Consider the following 23,285-nt stretch of genomic DNA (forward strand, 5'->3'; position numbering starts at 1 on the left):
ATTTAAAATTTGTCGTTATGTGACATTTTTCTTCTATTAACACAATAAAAACCAACACCACAATCTTAATTCACAGACTTGTTTTTATTATTTCATCCGACTCATGACAGGTAACCTTAATGCAATCTTCTGTACAACACTGTTCCCTTCTTTGAAGTTATGTACAAAAATAATGCATGTAAAAAAACGCTTACTTGTGATGCAGTTATAAATAGAGACCATATTTAACTAAGCTTGAACGTTTTAGGGTGATTCAGTTCATGATTATAACCTTTGTTGTTAAAAATTCAATTTTAGTGTTTCACCTAAGAAGTAGGGCTCATTGGCTCTGTGCAAAAAAAAAATAAAACATAAAAAATGTCAACCAGTGAACATGTAATTCTGTCTCATTTCATTTAAAAATCACTCTCACCAGGAGAAGTTCTGAAGATAATCCATCCTATTTTCATTGTACTCGCAAAATAACATTTTTCATTTGTTGTATGTATCCATTATTGTTAGCCATTATTTTGAGATGTTTTACTCAACGGCAGCTAATACAATCATCTATGCAGGCAGGTTTGCCCATATTAAAGCAGTCCAGCAAAACAAGCCAAACAGACATACATTACACATACAGAAAACACCATCACATTTGCAAATATCTTCATTTGGATGGACGAGTGCACTTATTAAATTCGCAACAACATAAAATGACTTTTTTTTGTTACAAAACACAAAAAGTACAGTATTTAAAGTAAGCCTGTTGACTCACAGACAAGGCAAGTAAAAAAGGCAGATGTGCAGAAAAAACATTAACCATGTAACAGGTGGATGAGATGCAAAAAAAAAACAAAAAAACCCCAAACACGATTTCTAGAGGCCTGCAACACAAACAGAAAGATAACTCATACTAAGAAATAACTTTTTCAGCCATAACTTGTTGCGCTATATGCTGCACTCATTTTAATTTTAGTCCGAACTGGAAGCTTGATTGTCACTATTGGGCGGCATTAAACCATGTGTTGGTTCCAAAGCGAGCGCAGGCTTCATACCTCCTCAGTGAACACAGACGTGATGTAACTGTGGATAGTCTGTAACTGGTCGCAGTTTTGGTGCATTCTAAGTACAGCTGACTTGGTCGATTGAAACACTGAAGTACAGTATAGCGATACGTGATACAGGACACTTAATAAAGCATTATACAGTGTATGTACAACTGTTCAAATTGCTCACCACAGGTGACGATAAATCTGTCATTGCTTTCACTTTCAAAAGATGTAGCCCAAATAATTTAATTCCTTTCTGTGGATTATACAGTGAAATATTTTGGTTCCTACATAGCCATAGTGGTCAGGTGCTGATGCCCTATCAGGCCCTTGCGCCCGATGCCCGCCCCCGGGTGACCCCCTCCGTTGCCGTGGCCGCAGTATTCTTGCAGGTTCTGACGCAGAGTAACCAGCGCAGAGCCCAAACAGGCACGATTTGGAGCCAAGACCCCCCCGGGCAGCTGGAAAAGGACGGTGGCCACCCCGGCCATGCCGTCGTCCGTGGGCTCCAGGGTGATTGGCCCCACCTTGAAGGAGGAGTAGGAGAAGCCCATGAGCTGAGACAGGAAGGGATCTGAGCGGCAGATGTGCTGGTAGCCGCTGTACGTGGATGGGTGGTGTTGATGTGAGGCCTGGGTGCCAGCGGTGGTGCCGGCGTAGTGGTGGGTGTTCAGGTAGTGTAGTGGCAAATGCTGGCCGTTGTTGCCCCCGCCTGGGGTGAGATGATGGTGATGGTGGGCTGTGGGTCCAGAGCTGAGGTCATGTTTGTAGGATACGCCTCCCGTGCGGCCTCTCTGGGCCACCATCACTCCTCCTAACTTGCTGGAGCGGGCGTGTGCAAGCGAGACAGTGCTGCCTCCCACCCCTCCACCGGAAGATGGCAGATAGATGAGCTGAGGCTCATCCGGCTCCAAGTATATGGTGAGCTTGGCGAAGGGCCGGGATGCCATTTTAGTCATCTCCTGGATGTGCCGGCGCTGCTCCCGCCGAAAGTCCAGGAACTGCTTGACCTTCCACAAAAGGACGCAGACGGACAGGAAAAGGAAAAAGCAGGAGAAGAAGACAGAGAAAAAGACAAAGAGATCAATGTGGGCTTGGTCCTGTCGCAAGAAGAGCAGGCCTTGGGACTCGCCCTGTTTGGCCTCCGTTCCCACCCCTCTGAGAGCGATGTAGAAGCGGCTGGATTTGAGCGAGTGCACCTCGTGCGGGAAGGTGATAACCACGCGGTCCCGAACCCCATGAACAATCAGGACTGTCTGTGGTTTCCACACTGTGATGTAGGTGATGAGGCCTTCAGCACGCTCATCCCTTATTTCCCTCTCGGAGCCTGGAGACTTTGCTTGAAGCTGCAATGGATTGTGGGAAATGACAGGACCGCCAAGTCCGGATGAAGCGTTGGCAAAGACTTTTATAGGAGACGGAGGCGAATCCTTGTCTACCCCCGTTGCTGTCCCTCGAGTCACCGATTCCTCCTCGATCATGATGGCGTGAACGCCCGTACGGCGGTCCACGTCCACGATGAAGGTGTCATGCGAGTTGGATACGTACACTTCCACCTCGCCGAAGGTGACGTCAATGGTGACCCGGATGTCCACGTTGGTGAACTTTGGCTGGGCGGCAAAGAAAACTGTGCGCCCTCGGGGCAGGTTGCGAATGGTGGGGTCATGGAAGCAGTTGGTCTGGGAGGTGGGATCGAAGCAGCACTCTGTGTCCACGTTGAACTGGCGGTAGCACTGACGCCCATTCACCGGTGTGCCATTGAAGGAGTCTTTGCACTTTGCGCACTGTAGGGAGTTTTACAAAGGCAAAATATATATGAATATGGGCGCACATCGTAGGTCCTTGTAGCCTCATTTCCACTAAGTAGTACAGTTCAGTTTGGAACAGTAAACAGTTCAGTGCGTCTATTTCCACCATATTACCACTGTGCTAATTGACACTTTACAGGACCAAAAAGTCATACTGTACAAATAGGATGGGTCTGACTGCAAACCAGATTGAACTGTACTGCTTGGTATAAACAAGGGCTTAATACACCTTCAAGTTGTCTCATAAACCCCTTATTTGAGACTTATATGTTAATAAAAGTGGTACAATTTGTAGTTCAACAATTTTGTGGAAAAATAGGCCAAACAAAACTCCAGAATTCTATTTTTTAAGCCACCATAGAAGCTTACCAGTGATGGCAAACAAGAAAAGAGTGATAACTCTAAAACCAGAAATGGAACTTACTCCAACACAGGGAAATAATACCAGGAGCTTTATTATTTCCAGCAGTCTCTATAAAACACCATTAGGTGGCAGTATCGCTCGGCAAACACAAGTGGTGGGCAGGCATCTTTGATGGGCTAGTCCTAATTCATCATTTTTGTTAGTTGGGAAGGTTAAAGGGTTACTTTAAACATTGCCTGTACAATTAATAATAAAGGTTGATTGTAAGCAAGTGCTTGACCTATCGGAAAATTTGATCTGAAATGACGAAAACTGGGATTACGTTCTGGCTTCTGAGGTGCCATTGTAGCTTTAATTCTAATTCTATTTAATAAGAACCTTTCCAGTACATACTTGTTGTCTGTAACAGTCTTTGCGGTCGCTCTGAGGACTACTAAGGCAGGAGGAGGTCTCTGTGTTGTTCTGGCATGGACACCCTGTGCCGTCATGCTCATTGCACGTATCTGCGTGGCCATTACACTGACACCTGGACGCAAAGAGAGCTAAGTTATTTACTTACAGTATATTGAATTGTTAATACAATGACTTTCTTCTGAGCTATATGATGATCTGATTTTTTTGGTAATGGTAATCAAATATACTGTAGCAGCTACATTGTACTGTTTATCACAACATCAATGGCTGTCACTCACTTCTCACACTTCCCCTGCAGCAGGAAGAAGCCACTGAGGCAGCTCTCACACTTGTCGCCCACACTGTTGTTCTGGCAACTCACACACACCGCATTCTCTTCAGTGGGACCCTCAGACACCCAGTTGTGAATCTGTTGGAAGAGAGACCATGGTCGACTGAGACGTGACAAGGCATAACACAGGAACCAAGACAGGAATGAGACTTACGTTGTTGGGTTCCAGGGGAAAGCGGCGTGGATTCTCCAAAGCTTTCTTGTGTTCATCCCGAGACAGACACAGAGCGCTGTTCCCCCTGCAGAACTCTCGGCAGGGACGACAGGTTCCGCCCCCTTTGGCCAAACCCACAAAGAGTGGCTTACACTTCTCGCAGTGCTTTCCCTAAAATTGCCCGAAGGTGAAACCATCAACACCCTGCCGAGTGTGACAACATCACTAGTAGGCAAATCTTTTAAGAGTGCTACTTACTATGGTGTTGTTGTGGCATTCCAGGCAAACATCCGGTTTGGCAACACTTGCGCAATTGCTGTGTTTGTTACAGCTGCACTGAGAGGAGCAGTTGTCCCCCACAAAGCCAAAGTGACAGCGGCACACGCCGGGGGACACACATGTTCCGTTCACACAGCCTTGTGCACACACTGGCTCACACTGACCACTGACACTACACAGAATAGACAGTAGAGTAATGCAATTAAACACAGCAGTTTAACTCGAATACTACAGTGGAGCCTCAGATGTAGGCAATGAGGTGATTTGTGTTGGTCGGTGATCTCACCTGCTGAGTATATAACCCTGTTTACAGGTGCAGTGATATCCTTGAGGGAGGTCGTGGCAGTCCTGGGTGCTGTTGCAATGGTGATGGCCGTTGGCGCACTCATCCTCCTCTGGACAGTGCAGGAAAGACCAGCTGATGTTTCTCAGGGGACAGACTCCCTCAATCACTCCTGTGACGACAGTGTAATGGTTAAACCTTGTCTCTCCTAAAAGGTCCTCTAGTACGCAAAAGTGACTTTTTAATGATGTTCTAACAGTAATATTTCTCTCAAGACCCCGTTTATGAGCACCAAACACGAGAAAAATCTATTATCTCCCCCATATATGCTCCACTACAGACGTGGTAACTTTAAGTTTGATCATTTTGTTTCTCTTCAGCGAATAGGCTAACTGAGCATAATATTGTTGTTAAAATGTGAGTGTAAGATCAGCACTAGCTCACATAGCTATGCTAGTGTTGCTAACATTTGTGTCCTCCTGTCCCACTCCTTATTGTTATGTTGTATGTGCTATATGCCATCTATCTACGCTGGACAAGTGCAGAGTATATGAAAAATATGGACAAAGTGCACAATAGCTCTTCTTTTTGACCCACACTCTGCAGGAGACAAAAACAGCTCATTAGCATTAAAGCTGAAGACACACAAAACGGCATATTCCCAGTAGGTTTTACTAAAAGCACTTTTAACCGATCAAAATTCCCGCATCTCGTCTAGATTTTGGCAAACGCACTTCAAATACACTATTGTGGGACATCTGAGACTTATTTAAAATTGTGGAAACATGTAAAAATATGGGACCTTTACAGCTACATTAATGTTTCTTACCATCAAGTCCTCCTTGAAGGCAGTATCCTGCCCCGTTGCCTCCCTGAGTGGCGCACCAGCCGCACTGAGGCCTGGCGATACACTGGGAGCACTGGGTGAGCTGGGAGCATTGGGGAGAGCATGAGTCTCCACCCGAGAGAAGACGACCACACTGGCCTGCTTCACATCGCAGTGGCACGAAAGATGGACTCATGCACTGCAGACAAATGACAGTTTAGTCGTGTATCCTCCGCTATTAGTCCAAACAACTCCAGTGTGGACGTCTTACCTGCTGCAAAGCCATGCTCCACACACAGTGCTGCCAGCCCCCATCAGAGCCTCTGGACCTCAGACAGAGGCTGCAGTTAAGGAGGGTGTGGCATGGGGGAGGGCATGGCAGCGGTGGTGAGGATTCCACCTGCATCGGTGAAACGTTGAGGAGGGCGTAGCTGAAGCAGGTCCAGTCATATGTAGGGTTCACGCTCAGGATTCGCCGCGTCTCGCCTGGTGGAAATGACAAAAAGATCAATGAGGTAAATGGTTCAAGAAAAAAATAAAATTAAATAACCTCCAACAGTGTTGCCAGTACCTGTGCGTTTGAACTGGCGCGTCCACATGCATTTGCCAGATGCTGTACACTTGGGACAATCCGATGCCTCGCAGCTGGTTTCGGTGCAGTTGCTGGAGAGGAAGATCTCACGCTGGTTGATGCGACAGTCGTGCTCAGACGTACAGCTGACAGAGCTGCTGATGCACGCCCCTTCTGGACAGTTGGTGCACCACTTGCATTGGAACGCAGGCTGGAAGAGTATCATCAAGAAGACATCCGAGTTAACACAGAGGAGCCACTGGGGGAATAGTTACGCTACTGGGTGGGAACAACCTGTGACAGACTGGAGAATGTTTTGGGATGCTGGGCAAGGCATTCACTGCAGGTCTTAAGTCTGCGGCACTGATCCGGCTGACGTGGGGTTGGAGAACACGGTGACTGGACAGTTAAGCAACCCATTCTAAATCAAATGGAAGGAAACAATTAGCCCAGTATATTCATGTGGTTGTACATAACCTGGATTAGTACGGCCCCCACACTATTACAGTACATCTTCTCAAAGGACAATAATATAAACACTTGTAATATAAACACGTGTAAAGTTTGTACAGCAGTATGGCTTTAATATCCACTGAAAATGAGTCAGACAGCCATTATTGTCAAATAGCTGGTAACATGAATGAACAGCAAGAAAATTGTGTCCTACAGTCAAGCATGGTGATGGTAAGGTTATGGTCTGCACAAGCTGTACACTGACTATTCTACATCATTTCCAAGTTTCATTTGCTGACACGTGAGGGCTGTACTCACTTTAGCCAGATACTGTACATGTAGTCCCATTACCTTTCAGCACTATCAGAAGAGGCACAGGACCCTCTGCACCAAACGCAGCTGCCAGTGGTAGTGTTGCAGGTCTCTGGTGTGGACATCACCACACAGGGGTCGGAGGGCACCATTAAGTTAAGGAGGCGCCCCAAGGTGACCCCGTTGAAGCCCCCCAACAAGAAGAGGCTACCTCCCAAGCTCGTCATGGCAAGTGACACAGAGCGGTTGACTGGGTCACCTATGGCAGAGTCTGGCCGAAAAGAGATTGAGAGTGAAATGGTCAAAATAGGAAATCTGACAATGAAGAGACAAGATGCAGTTACCTGGTTGGATCCAGGTGTTACAGTTGATCTGGTACAAGGACACAGAGTTGCTGTAATCTTCTGCTTCTGTCCGTCCCCCGACGATGACCATGGTGTCTTTCATCAGGGCTGCAGCGTGGAAAAAACGAGATAGCGGCTGCAACGAGAAGAAGATAGTTGACAATATTTCTTGCATTGTGACTTAGCCATGGTAAGGTCTTCTTACCTTATTACCCTGTGAGGGCACCAGGAGAGACCATGTGAGGTTTGGGTAGTACAGGCTGTAAAGCTCGCCTGAGGGTTCCACGGCCTCCACGTGAAAGCGGTAACCTCCAAACACGTACACAGCGTCGGTCTGCTCATGGTAAACAGCCGAGTGGCCGTATAGACCTGTAGGTGGCGTTCCGGTGTGAGGGGCAACTGTCCAGTTTCCAGTGTGAGGGCTGAACTCAAGCAGATGGTGGTTGAAGCCGTTCTCCGGAGAGTAACCCCCGATTAAGAGCACGGAGTTGTCCCGACGTACTGTTAGTGTGTGGCCCGCCACAGGGGGCAGCACTGAGCTCTGTCATAAGATGAGAACATTTTCATTGGTTTGAGGTTAAAATACTACATATTGCACAACAATCCATTTTTTTAACCTTGTGTTCTCTCCAGACTAAACTGCTGAGGTTCAGACTCCAAGTGTCCATGGCAACCGAGTGCTGAATGACACCGCCCACCACCAGCATGCAGTTGTGACTGACACCCATTTCATGACTGGTCAGCAAAGCAGCAGCATGGTGATAGCGAGGGACAGGTGTGGAACCCTCGTCTACTGAGCTTGTCAACATTTGGGTCCAGCGGCGCTCTGACACTGAATACCTACGACGAGATGTAGAAAGCTGTTAGACATCTGCCTTCACTCTATCGTTGTTTTTGAAAAATTTATTCATAAATTATCGCCGTTTTGTGGTTGGATGTGGTCTACTTTTAGTAAAAAAAAAAAAAAAGCATATTGACACACAGCGGCAGTAGAGTAGTATTCTACCCGGGTGTCTAAGTGTCAGTAACATTACATTGATGAGACAATAGCACCAAAGAAGTACGCTGTCAATGCTCACGTGTGAGTCTCTTATCTTATTTAGGTCTAAGACGACTTATTTTCTATTATTATGTCTACTATATTGTATATATATCATTGTAAAGATGGCTATAGGTGTGTTATTTCATTTCTACAGGGCTCGAATAATGGTAAAGCCCGTATTTAGAAGGTCACAAACAGGTTTTCTATGCTCTAGCTACTATGCCAAATATTCCATTTATTAATACGGAATACTACTTTGCAGAAATTCAATTAATGCGGCCGGTTTTGGAACCAATTAACCGCAATAAACAAGGGACAACTGTACTGCATTTCCTCAAATAGTGGCCTTCGTTCGTATGAACGTCAAATAAATTGCATACACCTAATTGTGGTGAGTCATTCACTGCAATTGAATAAATATACTATATTCCTTACACATAACAGTATTTGATCTTGCGATGTTTGCTTACCTATAAATATTTCCCAGGATGCCCTCTGACAGAGAGAGTCCCCCATACATCCAAAGGTTGCCATGAGGTCCAGACACAAGAGAATGGCCCATCCTGTGGAGGAACCTGTGTGCCTGGTTCTAGGGAGTAAAAAGTGTGTTAAATGCTAAAGTCGTGCCTTTGTTTTATTGTGTGTTGTTGTAACCATGTTGTACCACTGTCAGTTGTGTGTCCAGTAGTGTCTCCCAGACAAGGCGGTTTGAGTCCCGGGGGATAGAGCAGTCGGAGCCTGCCCAGTTCTCTGTGCACACACACACTCCGAGGGTCTGAGAGAATCACAATGTATCAATGAGACACTCTTTCATAAGAACCAGAATGACTTAAATTAAATGAACACCGTCACTCTGCTTACGATATTGCAAGCTCCTCTTCCCTCTGCAACGCCACAGTCCTGGGGGCACACAGGTCGGTCGCAGTGGGGTCCTCCATACCCCGCAGTGCACTGGCAGAGCCCGCCTTGGCACTGGGCCCCCCCTGGACACGTAGGCGAGCCCTCATCACCCTCGTCAGAACTGTGGTGACACCGCCGCACCCAGAAAGACGCATTGAAGCCTTGGGGCTTGGTGGACGACACGTTGGCCTCAAAATAGACTGAAATCACACCTGGTAGGAAAATGACGAGACGCAGTGAGGTCAAGACATGATCAGACAGACTAGTTTCAAATGTTTTGTTTTACCTGATGTGGCCTCAACCGTGATAGGCTGAGTCCTTGTGGTGCCACAAAATGCACCGATGAGATTGTGATCCGAATGCACGACGCCGTTATTCAGAAAACGAGGAAGGCCGTCGAAAACATAAACATATGAGCTCTGCAAACAATTTAAAATAATATTCTAAAACCCTTAAAAATTGAGTGTGAATGCCAAGAAATGCTGCCATTGGTCTAAAAAAATGCTTTAAAAAATGAACACAGTATACAGTACTGTGGTCAATTAATTGACTATGGTTTGGACATGACAGCAATGTAACACAGTATACAGTACTGTGTTCATCTTTTTTTAGCATTTGGTTAATACATCACAATACATCATAACAATTCCCAGCTACCATGCTTTTATGCCTCATTTGTTGCTGAATAATGTTAGTCTGACTCATAGAAACTGACATGCTCACGTCTTACTCACTTTACATTGGGTATGGGAGTCAGGGTGGAGTGTGAGGGTGACAGGGGGACACAGCTGTCTGGGGAGACAAGGTCCCAGGTTCTCGGTCACTGACAGGACCCACAGGCAATGAGAGAGTCCTCCTTTCCCCTCTGTGCCACTTCGCCAGCCCAGGGAGGAGGACAGCGGCATAGTGGTGGAGGAGGAGGAAGAGGAGGAGAGCAGCACAGAGCGGCCCTGGCACTGCCGATAGCACGTTCCATTGTTCCTATCGGGAGAAAAGAAACATGTCAACACAGATCATGCAAACACAAAGGATGGACTGAGAAAAGATGTGCTGACCTGGGGTCTCCATAGTAACCAGGCAGGCAGGACTCACAGTGTGGCCCTTGAGTGTTATGTGTGCAGTAGCACTGGCCTGTCTGGTTGTGGCAGTATCCTCGCAGCGGGTCACCGTGGCCGTTACACTCGCATGGAACACAGCCACCGCCGCCAGCCAGGGCTGAGCCAAAGCTTCCTGGCCGGCAGTGCTCACAGTGGGGTCCTGTGGTCCAGTCTAAAAAAGACAACATGTAAAGAAGAGTCTATAGGGCAAATACAGAAACAACTAGAACTAATCCTCCACAACTGTATTTGTGGCATCCCCTATCGGATGTGGTGAAAATGCTTTGGAAGTCATGACAGCAATGTAATACAGATATACTCAAACTTTTATCACCATTAGACCAAACATTTTCAGTCGTGTAACCCCTTCAGACATTTGACCTGAAGCCATGTACCCCCTTACTCCTGCACACTTAAAAAAACATAAACCTCTTAATTAACTTGAAATATGAAATATAATTAATTGGTTAATTAATTTTATAGTAATTCCAGCTCAAAAATGTGTATGTGTTCGGGGGAATTCCCACTCACAGTGAGAGGTTTTCACCGCTTCGCCGTGCAGGGATTGGAAAACCAATATAAACGAAATCTTCAAGATTAAACACTCTTAATGCACAAAAGAATTATCAGACTTAATTGTTCTCATGTTGAACACTGAGCAATCAACAATTCATGCTCCTTTCTGCGCTGTTCTCCTCGCGCCGTGAGGCGCACTCGTAATTGTGAGTGTCAGGTGCTACTTTTGTTTTTCATTTTTATTCGCCTACTCGCTATCACAATTGGTATACCCCTGGGGCCACTTTGGGAACCTAGGCATTAGACAAATGGCCAATGATTTATCAAAAATTAGTTGCAAAGTCCCGCCTGTGCCCCTGCAAAAATATTTAGCTTGATGGCAGCTATGTTTTTCAACCAGTCTTGCTCAAATGTGACATGCATTTGCTTGTCAGTCTCCTAAAGGTGCGTGCTGAGGTTTAACCTTGACATTCATCACAGATCCCCGGAGCAGTGATACAGGTGGAATGAAAGTTGCAGCCGCAGTCCACATCACATTCGACGCCACTCAGAACCAGAGTGGCCGGATCGGACGTCCAACCCAGGGAGCATTCGCACTCAAAGCGTGGGCTGCCACTGCACTGGCCCTCTCTGCATTCATTGTAGCACCTGCAGGTGACAGAGTGTTTAGTTCTGGATTTGTAAACATGAAGATTAAGGTGATCAGCAACACAAAAAGGAGGAGTGCTCTTACGTCTGGTTGCAGTGCAAAGTGCCATCCCCCGTGTAGCCTCGCTCACAGTGGCACTCGTAAGAGGTCGGGGTGTTGATGCAGGTAGCGAAGGGGTGACAGTTATGGAGACCCAGGCGGCATTCTTCTACATCGGGGCAGGTGGGGTAGGACCAGATCGCGTCTTGCTCTTCATCCTCCATGTGCTCCAGCTCCATCTCGATGTCCATGTCCAGAGGTCGAGGCGGGGCAGACGTCTGAGGTTCAGGGCTGGATATGGAAAAGATGAGGCACTGGGTTTAAACCCAGCTATATTCACTCACCTGTTATGTTTGTCTCCGCTGCCCTGGCCAGCTAACATTCAGTGTTTGCATTAATTAATTGACTATGCTTTGGACTTGTCATTTTTGACTTGTTTATTTTATCTTTCTGTTGATTTCAACCGTTCTTTCGGGACCTCCCATGAAGAACAAAAGAAAGACCAGTGTAAATTCCTTTTAAGCAGAACAAGAAAATGAGGATTGTAATAGTAATAATAATAATAATAGTATTTCTTACATATTAATATTTAATCTTAATCTTATACAGTATATCTTCTTAATATTACAAAGAAAAGTAAATGACCCTGAATATCTTTTGTCAGAATTGTGCCTCCCTAGTGGTGTTGTACTTACTTAGCAGCTCGAGCTTCAGCTACAGCCACACTGCAGTTAAACACAGAGGGGTCATCCATTCCAGCCCAATCTCCCCTCAGACATCTGAAAAACAACAGCACCAGAACAGAAAACAAATGTATAATTGTGTGAAACTATGAACGTCCATTAGGATTCTTTGTGTCTTCAGTACTCACTTCCCAATTGTGGGATTATTGTAGTCTCCGCACCAGCCGCACTGGAATGTTCGCAGGCAGTCTGTGCACGTGTTTAAAGCCGAGCATTGCTTACATTGTGGAATGGAATGCACACTGACAAATAAGGAAAAAGAACATGATATATTTGGAACAAGACTAAGGAAGAGAAACAAAAACATGAAAGAAATATTGTATACTTATTACCTGTCATACCAGTCCCTGCACTCCCCATAGGGGTATTTAGTGAGGTAGGCAGCAAAATAGAAGCAAGCCTGGGCCGACTCACACCAAGCACACTGACTAGAGTTAGACAGACACTCGCCACACGTCTTCCGCCTTGGAGGAGCACAGAAAAAAACTGTTTTTGCACAAAAAAAATACTGTATTGTGTTGTAAAAAAACCTTTTCTCCCTCTATGAAGACAATGTTTCTCAACTCACTGGTTGCAGACTCTGGGACACCCCAACGGATGGCGTATCGAGCCGTCCAGTCTGCCTCTCCTGCTGCACTGGTAGTCTCCTTTCTTGCTGGAGTTGATCTGCCACTCGCAATAAAGGTCCTGCAGACCAATGCAATGGATGAGTCGGAAATATAGCAGAAATTAAATTATCTAGCCAACACAGCAAGTGTCCATTGTATTGTACATGAAATACCGGTACTTACTTTGCCAAAATATTGGCATTGGTATATATCATTGTTTGTGATACAAGTAGTATTATTACAGTACTTTATATTTGTAAAATATTCTTTTACATGTTTTTTTTTGTCATATTATGAGCCTATATTTGTAAAATTATGACTTTCTGCTTATAAACTTTTTGGATTTTATTTGCAGAACATGATGGCTTTATTTTATGGCACAATAAAATGAAATGCATACCTGAGTACAAGCCGAGCAGTCTCTGTACTCCTCACACAGAGTGCAGTGCTGGGGTGCCAGCAGTAGATGGCGCTGAGCCTCCCCCTTTCCTTCGGCCAGCTCCCCTTCGGGGCAGGGCTCAAGTTCAGGGCTGTCCCGAAGCAGACAGCGGGACAGAGTCGGGCACCAGCCGCAAGACTGGTCTGACAGACAGGCCAGACACGACATGTACCCTGAACAGGAACCTGAGCGATAGGGCTCCAGGAACAAGAAGGAGATTTCCTAGAGTTCAAAAAGGAGTAATGAGAGATGAGTTGGGAGCTCTTTAGTGTTCTGGAGATGCACAGACAGAAAAAAAAAAAAAAAAAGACTCACGCTCCCTCCAGACAGAGTTCTGTTCCAGATGAGAGCCATCTCACTGGTCTGCCCTGAGCCTGAATTGTTCAGGTAGCCCTCAGCCTGGACTAGGTAATGGTTACCTCTGGTGAGGTTAGAGAAAAGTCTGCTCCCATCTATGCGACCTAGCAGCTTTAACTCTTTCTCCTGCTGAGCCGCCCAGCGACCCACCACCTCCTGCTCAGAGACAACAAAACAATGCCTGTGCCGATTCTACAGACATCTTGAAATTGATATCTCGTGCCCCCTTTTGCTTACCAGTTGGCTGGAGTTGGGGCCCGATGCCATTCGTGCCTCAAAGTGGAGCCTCTGGATGCGGGCCCACATGGAGACGGTCTCAGTGGGAGGCGGCACTGGTGGCGGGGCCCCCCATAAAGGGTGGATGAAGCCCCTGAACTGCAGGGCTACGTCCATCTCGGTGGTCGGGCTGAGAATGATGGTGGTGCTGCGAAGGATGGACACCTGGCGAGAGGATGGAGGACAATGGAGGACGAAGGGGAAGTGAAGACGCATCAACAGAAATACTGAAATACTTAAAAGCCCTCACACAGACAGAGAAAAGGGAAAAGTAGACAAGTTAAAAAGCCAAGAGCACAAAGTGGAAACAAGCAAAATCAAGGAGTTAAGTGCCAAAGCAATACTGGAGGAAGGAAGGACGGATAAGTAGAGGGGTGGGAGAGTACACTTGAGATGGGGACTCCGTACCTTGTCAGGCTGGGAGTCGTTGCGGGGGTGCTGGAAGGTGAGCAGGTGCAGTCCCGGGACAAAGTTCTCGGTGCGACAGGAGTGGAGGGAGGTTAGGAAACGGGTACGCTCCCCCCACCAGCCGTACGCCCCCGAGATCTGGTCCACACGGCACGCACTTCGCTCTGCGAGACCGAGAGGGAGAGGTCAGCAACATAATGGAACACATCTGACCTCGTAAGATCTAAAAATACAGCAGCTGAGCCTGATTGTAGCGTTGAGTGGCGGTGGGGATGTTCAACGGGTGTTAGAGAGAGGTGAAACATGGCGACGTGCACCAGAGCGAGTCTGCGATTGAAGAGGCGATTCAAATGAAGGTTTGAGTGACCTCTACAATCTCAGTTGGGCACTGTCAAGCCGGTGTTGGGGTTTCTCAGTGTCAAGGATACTTCATTCATAGGAGGGCTCCTCTTCAACACATCATAGACAACATTATGTGGAGCTCATAATTTGGCACTTTTACATTAAAAAGCATCAACTCAGTTGTTAGACGATAACATATTATCTTTCTATTGTACAGTTACTCAAAACGACAGTTCTGATTGAGTAAACTTCAATCTAAACCAGAAATGCGTGGCTATAGATGACCACTATATGACTCAGACTCCAATAACAAGGTCTGCTTGAGTTTAAAAGGTGCGGTATTATGCTAAATTTACTTTTTAATTATGTTCTAACAGTAATGTGTATCCCTAGAGCCTGTCATCTATGTATTATCACCCTCACTTGTTTGCTCCACTTTTGAGAGAATAGATGCTGAAACGGTTGCTTTTGATGTCCTGGATTTTCATGTCATGAATAAAAAAAATCGTTTCTCATGCATGGTTATGATGTGACCTACGCATAGTTAGATTAGCCCTCCGTGTGCATACGCCTACCGCTTTATTTCAGAGTTTTTATAAAAAAAAAAAAAAAAAGGCAGGGTTCGCTACACACAAAATAAAGCACTGCCAAATATCAGTCAGCTACATATGTGGGAGCAGTCAGTTTGATCATTTTGTTTTTCTGGAGCGAATAGGCTAACCTCGTATGATGTTGCTGTTCAAATGTGAGTGTAATGTTAGCAGTGTAGCAAGCGTAGCTATGCTAGTGTTGCTAACAATTGGGTCCTCCTGTCCCACTCCTTAATTACATATACTGTATATATGATTATGATATATGGTATTGTTACATTGGACAATTAGTGTTTATGTAAAAAGACAGGCGTGGACAAGGCTCACACAAAACGATGTTTACATGGTAGGGCTTACTAAAAGCTCTGGAGTATCTTGGTCCATTTGAGGAGCCCCTCCTTGACACCAAGAAGGAACACAAACTGTTTCATCTCTGACACACGCCAAACACAAGTCTAGTCCCTCCCATGTCAGCTCCCAACATCTTTCCTTCAGTCTGATGCGCAGCCCTGGTTTGTGGCTACTGCTGCCGCCCCTCCTCCTTCCTCCCTCCCTGGGTCTCACCTGATACCGGGAGGCAGGACTCATTCTGCACACACCAGCCGAACTCGCCAGGAGCACGGGCCAGTGAGGGTGGGGTGCCACTGAACACCAGGCAGGATTGACAGTCAGACAGGAAGCGTGCCAGGCCCAGACATCCGGTACTGCCACACTGTCAACAGTAGAAGGCGACGAGTTGCTGCAGTCATTCTGACAATGCATTGGAGTGTGTGTGATTATGGGTTTCTACAATGTTACCGGATCAGTGGCCTGATATTCTCGACAGCGGCCCTCGCACCAGCTGCATTCTGGGTTCTTCAGACACATGCTTTCATCCAGGGCCTCAGCGCAAACAGCATCCTAGAAAGGCAACACAGACACATACACAAAAATGTAGTTTTCCTCACCAAAGTAATCTTTGAAGGCAACTGTATGACACTTTGTCTCACCCTATCACCCTCATTGCTACTGACAAACAGTGGCATTTTGAAAGCCACCAGGTCTCCAAGGGCAACGCCACTGTAACCCCCTGCGACCAGTAGCACTCGTCCCTCCATTACAGCTGCAACGTGGGAGTAGCGCCCCTTTACAGATTCCCCATCTTCAAAAGTAAAGTATAGGCTTAGCATGTGACCCAAGAACCAGACAAAAGACGCCAATGAAAAGACCAGCAACTCACTCAGAGACCATCTGTCCCCTGCAGACACCCACTGGTGACAGCCCAAATGGTAAAAGAAGATCTCCTCGTCATAGCACTTCTCTTCTTGATAGTGGATATGAACATTCCCACCTGCCACAACATAAAAATCACTTGAGCCAACACACACGACAACAATTCATGCACAGATCGGTCCCTCTGCTCACCGTAGACCACCATGTAATTTCCAATGACGGTAGCCGAGTGGAAGGCTCTCTCTCTGGGGCCAGTTGCCGGGTAACGGGAACGGAACGAAGTCCAGAATCGCTGGTCCACATGGAATACGTCGGTGTTGTTCACCCTCACGCTAAACCTGGGATAAATTGTTTGTTGGGAGCACAGTTTCACAGCACTTTCACTCTCACTGGCTCAAAATGATTAGAATCAGCGATAGTGTTGTAAACAAGAGACAAAAAAACAGCTGGGGTGTCTATACACCTAAAAAAAACACTAAGAGGACTGAATGTCAATTGGAAGTAGGTGATAATTGGAGATAGGATGTTATTTCTGAAATATGAAAACCCATTACATATATCAACTTGATTTTATAACTCTAGAAATGATTTAGAGTGCATGAGAGAGTGAAAAGGAAAATGTGGGTCTCTTTGATCACATGCTCATTTCTTAAAGGGTTTGGATGTTTTGACATGAAGTTGTATTACATCCCCATCAGCAGTGTAGTGCATCAACGGTGACTTCCCCCACTTCGTCCCGTGAGCCAAGTCAAAATGAAGTTTTTAAAATTAACATTTTTCTTAAGGGAAAAAAAAATCCAAACCTACATGGCCCTGTGTGAAAAAGTGATTTTTTATTTCATTTCGGTTGTCATTGCACAGAAAATTTAAATTTGGAGCAGATTTTGGCTTTTATAGCCTGTGGTCTTCAACTTTTGATCAGCTGTTAAACAGCCTATTTCAATTTAATTTTGCTTTTTGTCTCACTCCCCCTTCTCGCTTTTGCATATTGTAGCTCTATTTAAAAGCTCATTAAGATCCAAACGTGCAAAATTTTTCAACTGGTCTTAAGATTTTAATCAGGAGTGTATTTAAATTTGTTTGATGATCTGAAACATTTAAGTGTGACAAAACGTGCACAAAAGTAAGAAATCAGGAAGGGGGCAAACACTTTTTCACACCACTGTACATTTCAGCCTTCTGTTATAAAGTGGTTTTGCTTGGAAATGTTTTTCCCTGTAACTTAATATAGTTGGATACGTTTATGACTATTTGCATCCACAGCAATATGAAGTATTATTATGCTAACACAATATATTTCTCTCTGTACATTAGGTTGTATACCTTGCAGTGGTCGGTCGGTGACCGCCGTACACCAACAGTGTCCTGGAGGGGCTGTGGAACACCATGGAGTGACCAGCGGTGGCCGGGGGCTTCCCACCAGTGGGCTGAATGGTCTCCCACCGCCCAGAGCCCCTCAGGCTGAACCGATAGAGGGAGGAGGAAAACATGTCCTCCTCTGTGCGACCTGGGATGCAAAGAGAAGGGAAAAACATCAGAAGGTACTGAGGTTACATATGTTTTCTCAGTGATTATACAGCACATGATGTAAAAGAATAAAAATAAATCCCACCTCCAAACACATAGAGGTAACTGTCCACTACAGCTGCTGCATGATTGGCCAGTTTGAGAGCGCCGTTGGTGTGTGAAAAGCCGAGCTGCTGCCAGTCATCCTGCAGGGGGCGATACATCCAGACATCGCCTGCCAGCGAGCCATTAGCCAGCTCCCCACCAAAAATGACCATGTTTCCCGCCCACTCTACAGCGGTGTGGGAATGGCGGGCTAGCTGTCAGCACAGAGAGAGGATGAATATATTTACAGAACCTGAAAACACCTTTTTTTTTTTTATTTACTGTCTTGTAAAACTGCAGACAGTAGAGTTGGGCCTTCAAAAAAGTAATTAAAAATTGTATTAAATTAAATAGTAATTAGTTTAAAGTATAACAATTCACATTTAATTACATTTTTTTTAAGTAACAAAAAAACATCTATTAATATAGTAAGGAAAAAAAAATATACATATATGTACATACATACACTAAAGAATGCTAATCTTTCTGCAGTTATTTGTGTGCTAAATACATACTTTTTAAATGTGGATATTAAATGCCATGTTTAAATAAATAAAAGGCAATTTCACACACGTAATATTAATTTTGAATTGCTGTCCTTGATTTATTTTTTAATGCACTGATGCACTCACTTCCAGCCTTGAGAAAGTAAGCCATTTATGGTGGGGCAATATTGATTTGTGAAGTACTGGCCACAAAATGACATGTGCTTTTATGTCCGTTTTCAATCTGTGCTGCAGCTCATTTTGGCAGCAAACTAGTAGGGCCTGAATTACTCTCACCCTCTGGTGGTTGCATCAAGGCATCGCAACTAACCTTGCTAATGATTCTTTAGTTTCAGGAACAGAAAGTCACCTTACTACAAAAATAGCTCAATACAAAGCTCATAAATATAGTAAATGAGAAGATAGCAATAACAATAAGTGTAAGAGAGTGCGAGCAACCTCATATTACTTACAGGTGAGTGACCATAAGACCTGCTCTCCCACTGGTTGGACGTGAAGTTGTATTTGTTCAAGTCGCCAAGCGCTCTATTCAGGTCGAACCCTGGGAGCAGCCATCAAATATCAGCAAGAACTTTCCAATTGCAAAGAAAACATGTCAAATTCTGCATATTAAACATGACCCTCACCTCCAAACAAGTACAATGCCCCAGTGGAGGATAGGTACACGCCAGCAGAGCCAGTCCTGGGCGACATGTAGGGGTCCCCCTGACTGACACGCCACCACTGCCCTGCCCCGCTGTCGTCATGGAGACCCAGCTGACAACTGCGACCCAAGAAACCCGGGTTACAAAGGCAGCGCTCTCCTTTCTGAAAATGACAAAGCGACGCGATAAAGACACAGTCACGTATTCGCTTCAGGTGTGAATTCAAACCTTGTCACACTGGCCGTGCGCGGAACAGGCGTGGGAGCACAGGGGCGCCGCGCAAGCCGCCCCGCCCCAACCCTGATGGCAGTGGCACTTGTGTGTGGACGAATTGCAGCGGCCATGACCACTGCACGCTCCGGGACACAGGGAGAAGGTGTAGGTGGCGTTGAAGCCCAGGAGGTTGTAGTTGGCGTCGCTGAAGAGATGCAGCAGCATCTGGAAAACAGCAAGAGAAGCGTTAGGATCCAAATTCAACACACGTGCATTCCATTCCTTTAGCTGGTAAGTAATATCAATAAGGACCTTTCCAGACTTGGCCTCTATGGGCTGCGGCAGGGTGTTGCCACTCAGGCTAGCCAGCAGGGGGCTTTGATAGGAGTCTCCGTCGTACACAAACAGGTAATCGTAGGTGCACTCTGTGTCCATGAAGGTGAAATTCAACACAATGCGATGGCTGTTGCTGGGTGCTGGAAAATATAAAAGATGCACCAGTTAGACTCAAAGAAGCACTCACATCTGCAAATGTCGCAGTACATGTTGGAATTCACAGAGCTTGAACCGCAGCTCCCCTGTTGCGGCAAAGCACTGATGCAGCCCCAGATGATGCTACCGCCACACTAGACTGTAGGCAAGACAATTATCATACTACTCGCTTATGTTGCCGTCTATTTAAACAATAACGGCTGTGTGTTGACATATTTTCAGTGGATAATAAATATATGCGGCTATTCAAGCTGCAAATTCTAAAGTATAGCCGAGTTTACTTTCTACAGTATTGGCCCTTGAGAATATATACTGTCATACAAATTGTAGATGAAATGTCAAGGGTGTACTCACTTTCGGGTGATCCAATATCAATATGTCTCTTAAGAAAATGTAGCGCACCTAACAGTATTTCATTTCAGCAAACAAGTATTAACTGCTTTGCTTTTTATGACACTTACACAAAAAGATGTGCACAATCCTGTCAAGACAGACGTGTGTGTATACAGTGTTCCCTCGTTTATCACAGGGGACAGGTTCCCAAAATAGCTCGCAATAAGTGAAAACTTTATTTTTTTACAATTATTATATTTGTTTTCAGGGCTGTGAAACCTCACACCGTACACTTTATACACTTTTCTCAGACAGGCATTAACATTTCCTCACATTTCTCTCTTGTTTAAACACTCTCAAAGTTCAAATTTTGTTGGAATTTTTATGACCAACCTACGAGAAATTACTAAGTGACTCACGCCAATTTCACTCCTCTGACCGTGCTTCGTCGTTTTTGTATCCTTGCTAAAACATATTGCTCCTATCGTCGTCTTTTACTCACATGCCAGCTTCTTCCGTTTCCTCTATTGTTTACAGTATTATTTATTTATTTACAGTAAGCAGATCACAGGGTTAGCGAGTTTGGTCGCCATGAGCACAACAGGAGACTGCACGAAGGAGACTGATTGACAATGGTCTACAACCAATCAGGACACAGAAGACAGACGAGAGAGAATAGAGAAACACCACTGCCTCCTGCTAAAGCACAGAACTACAGCACTCAACTTCCCACAGTGCAATTCTTCTTAAAGGGCCAGGCTCGGCCTGTAAAAGCGTTCATGCGCTGTAAAAAAAAAAAACAAACAACAAAAAAAAATACAATTGCACACACACAAAAAAAAAAAAAGCGAAACAGCGAGTCCGCAAAACGTGAACCACAATGTAGCGAGGGGACGGTTAGAAATGGATTTGTTGGCTGTCATTACGTTGACAGGTTATAATAACCCCCAGCTATTGAACTGTAATGAGAGCATTGGCAAGATTGTTTGTGCGTTTGTAATGGCCACCTGTGTTTCACTCCAGTTAGTGACATGGATTGCTTTGACTTCACTCTTGCACCAGATGTCGCTAATGTCGCTTTTCACTGAAGCACCGAAGCTCCAAATCTGTAGTGGCTAGCTTATTTTTACATTTGTAAGTCATGTGGTAACACAATTACTGTAACTTTACGGATGTTTCAATATTTTGTGTTGGTGCCACTTATATAGAACAGTAACAGGGATACAAGGTGCAATAAACCTGGCTTTAATAGCGTTGGGGAAAAATGTGAGACAAACGTAGCGCAGAAAAAGGGCCACATTACATACGTAACAGAAGTCGCGGTATTTGTCTGCCTTTGCCTTTTACACAAACCCAAGCAAAGCGGGGCACTGCCACATACGATGTGACGTGTAAAAAAAAATACCTTTGATAAGCCACTCGCAGTTGCCATTGACAGAGTAGTTCCCTGGTCCATCTGTGACGTAGCCTGGTGGTCCCCTCAAAACCTGCCGGTGCCCCTTGCAGTCGCCCGCCTGGCAAGGTGGCAACTTGGCCAACAGCACAAGCACCACAAGGAGGAAGGAGAAGACGGGGAGGGGGGAGGCCATTACTGGCACTGCCTGGATGTTTGAAAATAAGATAACAGACATGTATTTGTTTCATTTATAACGTATATAACAATGCCCAACCCCTATCTACTCTATGCACCATAACTGTGGGATCATTAAGACTGTTGGGTGGTGCCTGTTTTCTTTGTAGCAACCTCTACAATCTTCCACTGTTGTGCAAGACACTCGAGAGTCGGCATATTGGTATTGTATTATTTAACACCGAAATAATGACAAACAGTATTCTTAGAAATAGACTAAAAAACGCTTAATTTGTGTATTAGCAGTAAGGCTGCTAGCTTTGCACTAGCCCACTCGCGTTACAGCAAACATTCAAGTACATTTAAAGGGAAAACTCACACTACATTATAAACCGTGTTAAATATATGTTAACACCATAATAACTAAATAACAAACAATGTGTCACGATAATAAAATAAAATCAAAGCTAAATTTAAAGGGCTGCTAGGCTACCCCATGCTAACCCCAGTACCGTTGTTAACACCCTTAGCCCGTTAGCTGTCTCTAGTTGTGGACATTTGCAAACATACTTACCAATTCCCGTCTCTCTGGCTCCATAACTATTTACATTTTCTGGCAATATCTTTGTCCCGCTGCTGCATGAACCAAGAGTATGTTGGAAAAGCTAAGCTAAGCTAAATTAGCCACTGGCTAGAGGAAGCCACCGGTTAGCTGACAACGACGATCGGCTGGCTATCGAGCTAGCTAGTTAGCACAGCCTCAGTCAAATCCAGATGCGCAATAATCGACTGCTGCAAAATCAATCAGGATTATTAATTATTTACGACTACTTGTCATTAAAGCAACACATTGTATTATTTTCACCTCATTTGGTCGCTATGCAACCGATAAGGTTAAAATGATAATGAGGCGTTTTTTTTATAAGCGGCGACGCGACTGCAGATGCCCGTTGTTTTGGTGTTGGCTAGCGGTCACCAATGGTTGCCAACACAATAGGGAGGCACGTCTCAGCAGCGCCCACCAGTGGCGATGGACAAAATGGGTTTTACACATCTGGACACTATGCCAGTTAAATTATAGTACAAGATTATTTAAAAAACAAACAAACATATAAATAAATATAAAGTCGATGAAATACTTGAGTCACATCTGAAATACCGCAATAAAAATAGGAATTAATTTATTAAACAGAGTAAATGAATGAAAATATAGCAAATTAATAATACATTCTATGCCGCTTAATCCTCATTAGGGTCAAGGGGGTATGCTGGAGCCTATCCCAGTTGACTTTGGGAGTAGTTGCCAGCCAATCGCAGGGCACAAAGAGTCAAAAAACCTTTCACATTCATACCTATGGACAATTTAGAGTCGCCAATTAACTTAACATGCATATTTTGGAGAGTGGGAGGAAGCCCGTAGAAAACCCACATATGCACCACTGATCTGTATTATATATCTGGATAGCTCATACGTCGCACCCGCCCGTGCAAGCCGCTGAAGCCAAAGAGACGCCATCTTACTACTCACATC

General features: G+C 45.1%; 1 protein-coding gene across 2 annotated transcripts; it reads right to left on the bottom strand.

Annotated features, from left to right (window-relative positions):
- Positions 1–65: 65 nt before the first annotated feature.
- Positions 66–22,761, bottom strand: megf8 (multiple EGF-like-domains 8). 2 transcript variants are annotated; one of them, XM_054782561.1, is made up of 43 exons: positions 22,329–22,761; positions 21,590–21,785; positions 19,672–19,835; positions 19,375–19,584; positions 19,129–19,309; positions 18,955–19,043; positions 17,998–18,211; positions 17,709–17,892; positions 16,578–16,723; positions 16,393–16,503; positions 16,163–16,314; positions 15,972–16,073; positions 15,738–15,885; positions 14,242–14,405; positions 13,795–13,998; positions 13,516–13,713; positions 13,162–13,422; positions 12,722–12,840; positions 12,486–12,617; positions 12,282–12,395; positions 12,106–12,189; positions 11,456–11,701; positions 11,186–11,370; positions 10,165–10,378; positions 9,844–10,090; positions 9,396–9,528; positions 9,071–9,321; positions 8,874–8,984; positions 8,680–8,798; positions 7,785–8,007; positions 7,373–7,708; positions 7,168–7,303; positions 6,863–7,094; positions 6,353–6,479; positions 6,059–6,269; positions 5,759–5,973; positions 5,491–5,686; positions 4,665–4,833; positions 4,358–4,550; positions 4,100–4,270; positions 3,893–4,023; positions 3,594–3,726; positions 66–2,812 (listed from the first exon to the last, which is right to left on the bottom strand). In XM_054782561.1, the coding sequence occupies exons 1-43, from the start codon at positions 22,350–22,352 to the stop codon at positions 1,316–1,318; spliced, it is 8,673 nt and encodes a 2,890-aa protein (XP_054638536.1). In that variant the 5' UTR covers positions 22,353–22,761; the 3' UTR covers positions 66–1,315. The 2 variants fall into 2 exon arrangements, with proteins under 2 accessions (XP_054638536.1, XP_054638537.1); XM_054782562.1 differs by lacking the exons at positions 21,590–21,785; positions 22,329–22,761 and having other exon boundaries at positions 19,129–19,265; positions 19,672–19,820.
- Between the last annotated feature and the right edge of the window lie 524 nt (positions 22,762–23,285).

Source organism: Dunckerocampus dactyliophorus, chromosome 7 (genome assembly GCF_027744805.1).
Source record: "Dunckerocampus dactyliophorus isolate RoL2022-P2 chromosome 7, RoL_Ddac_1.1, whole genome shotgun sequence".
Taxonomy (NCBI): Eukaryota; Metazoa; Chordata; class Actinopteri; order Syngnathiformes; family Syngnathidae; genus Dunckerocampus; species Dunckerocampus dactyliophorus.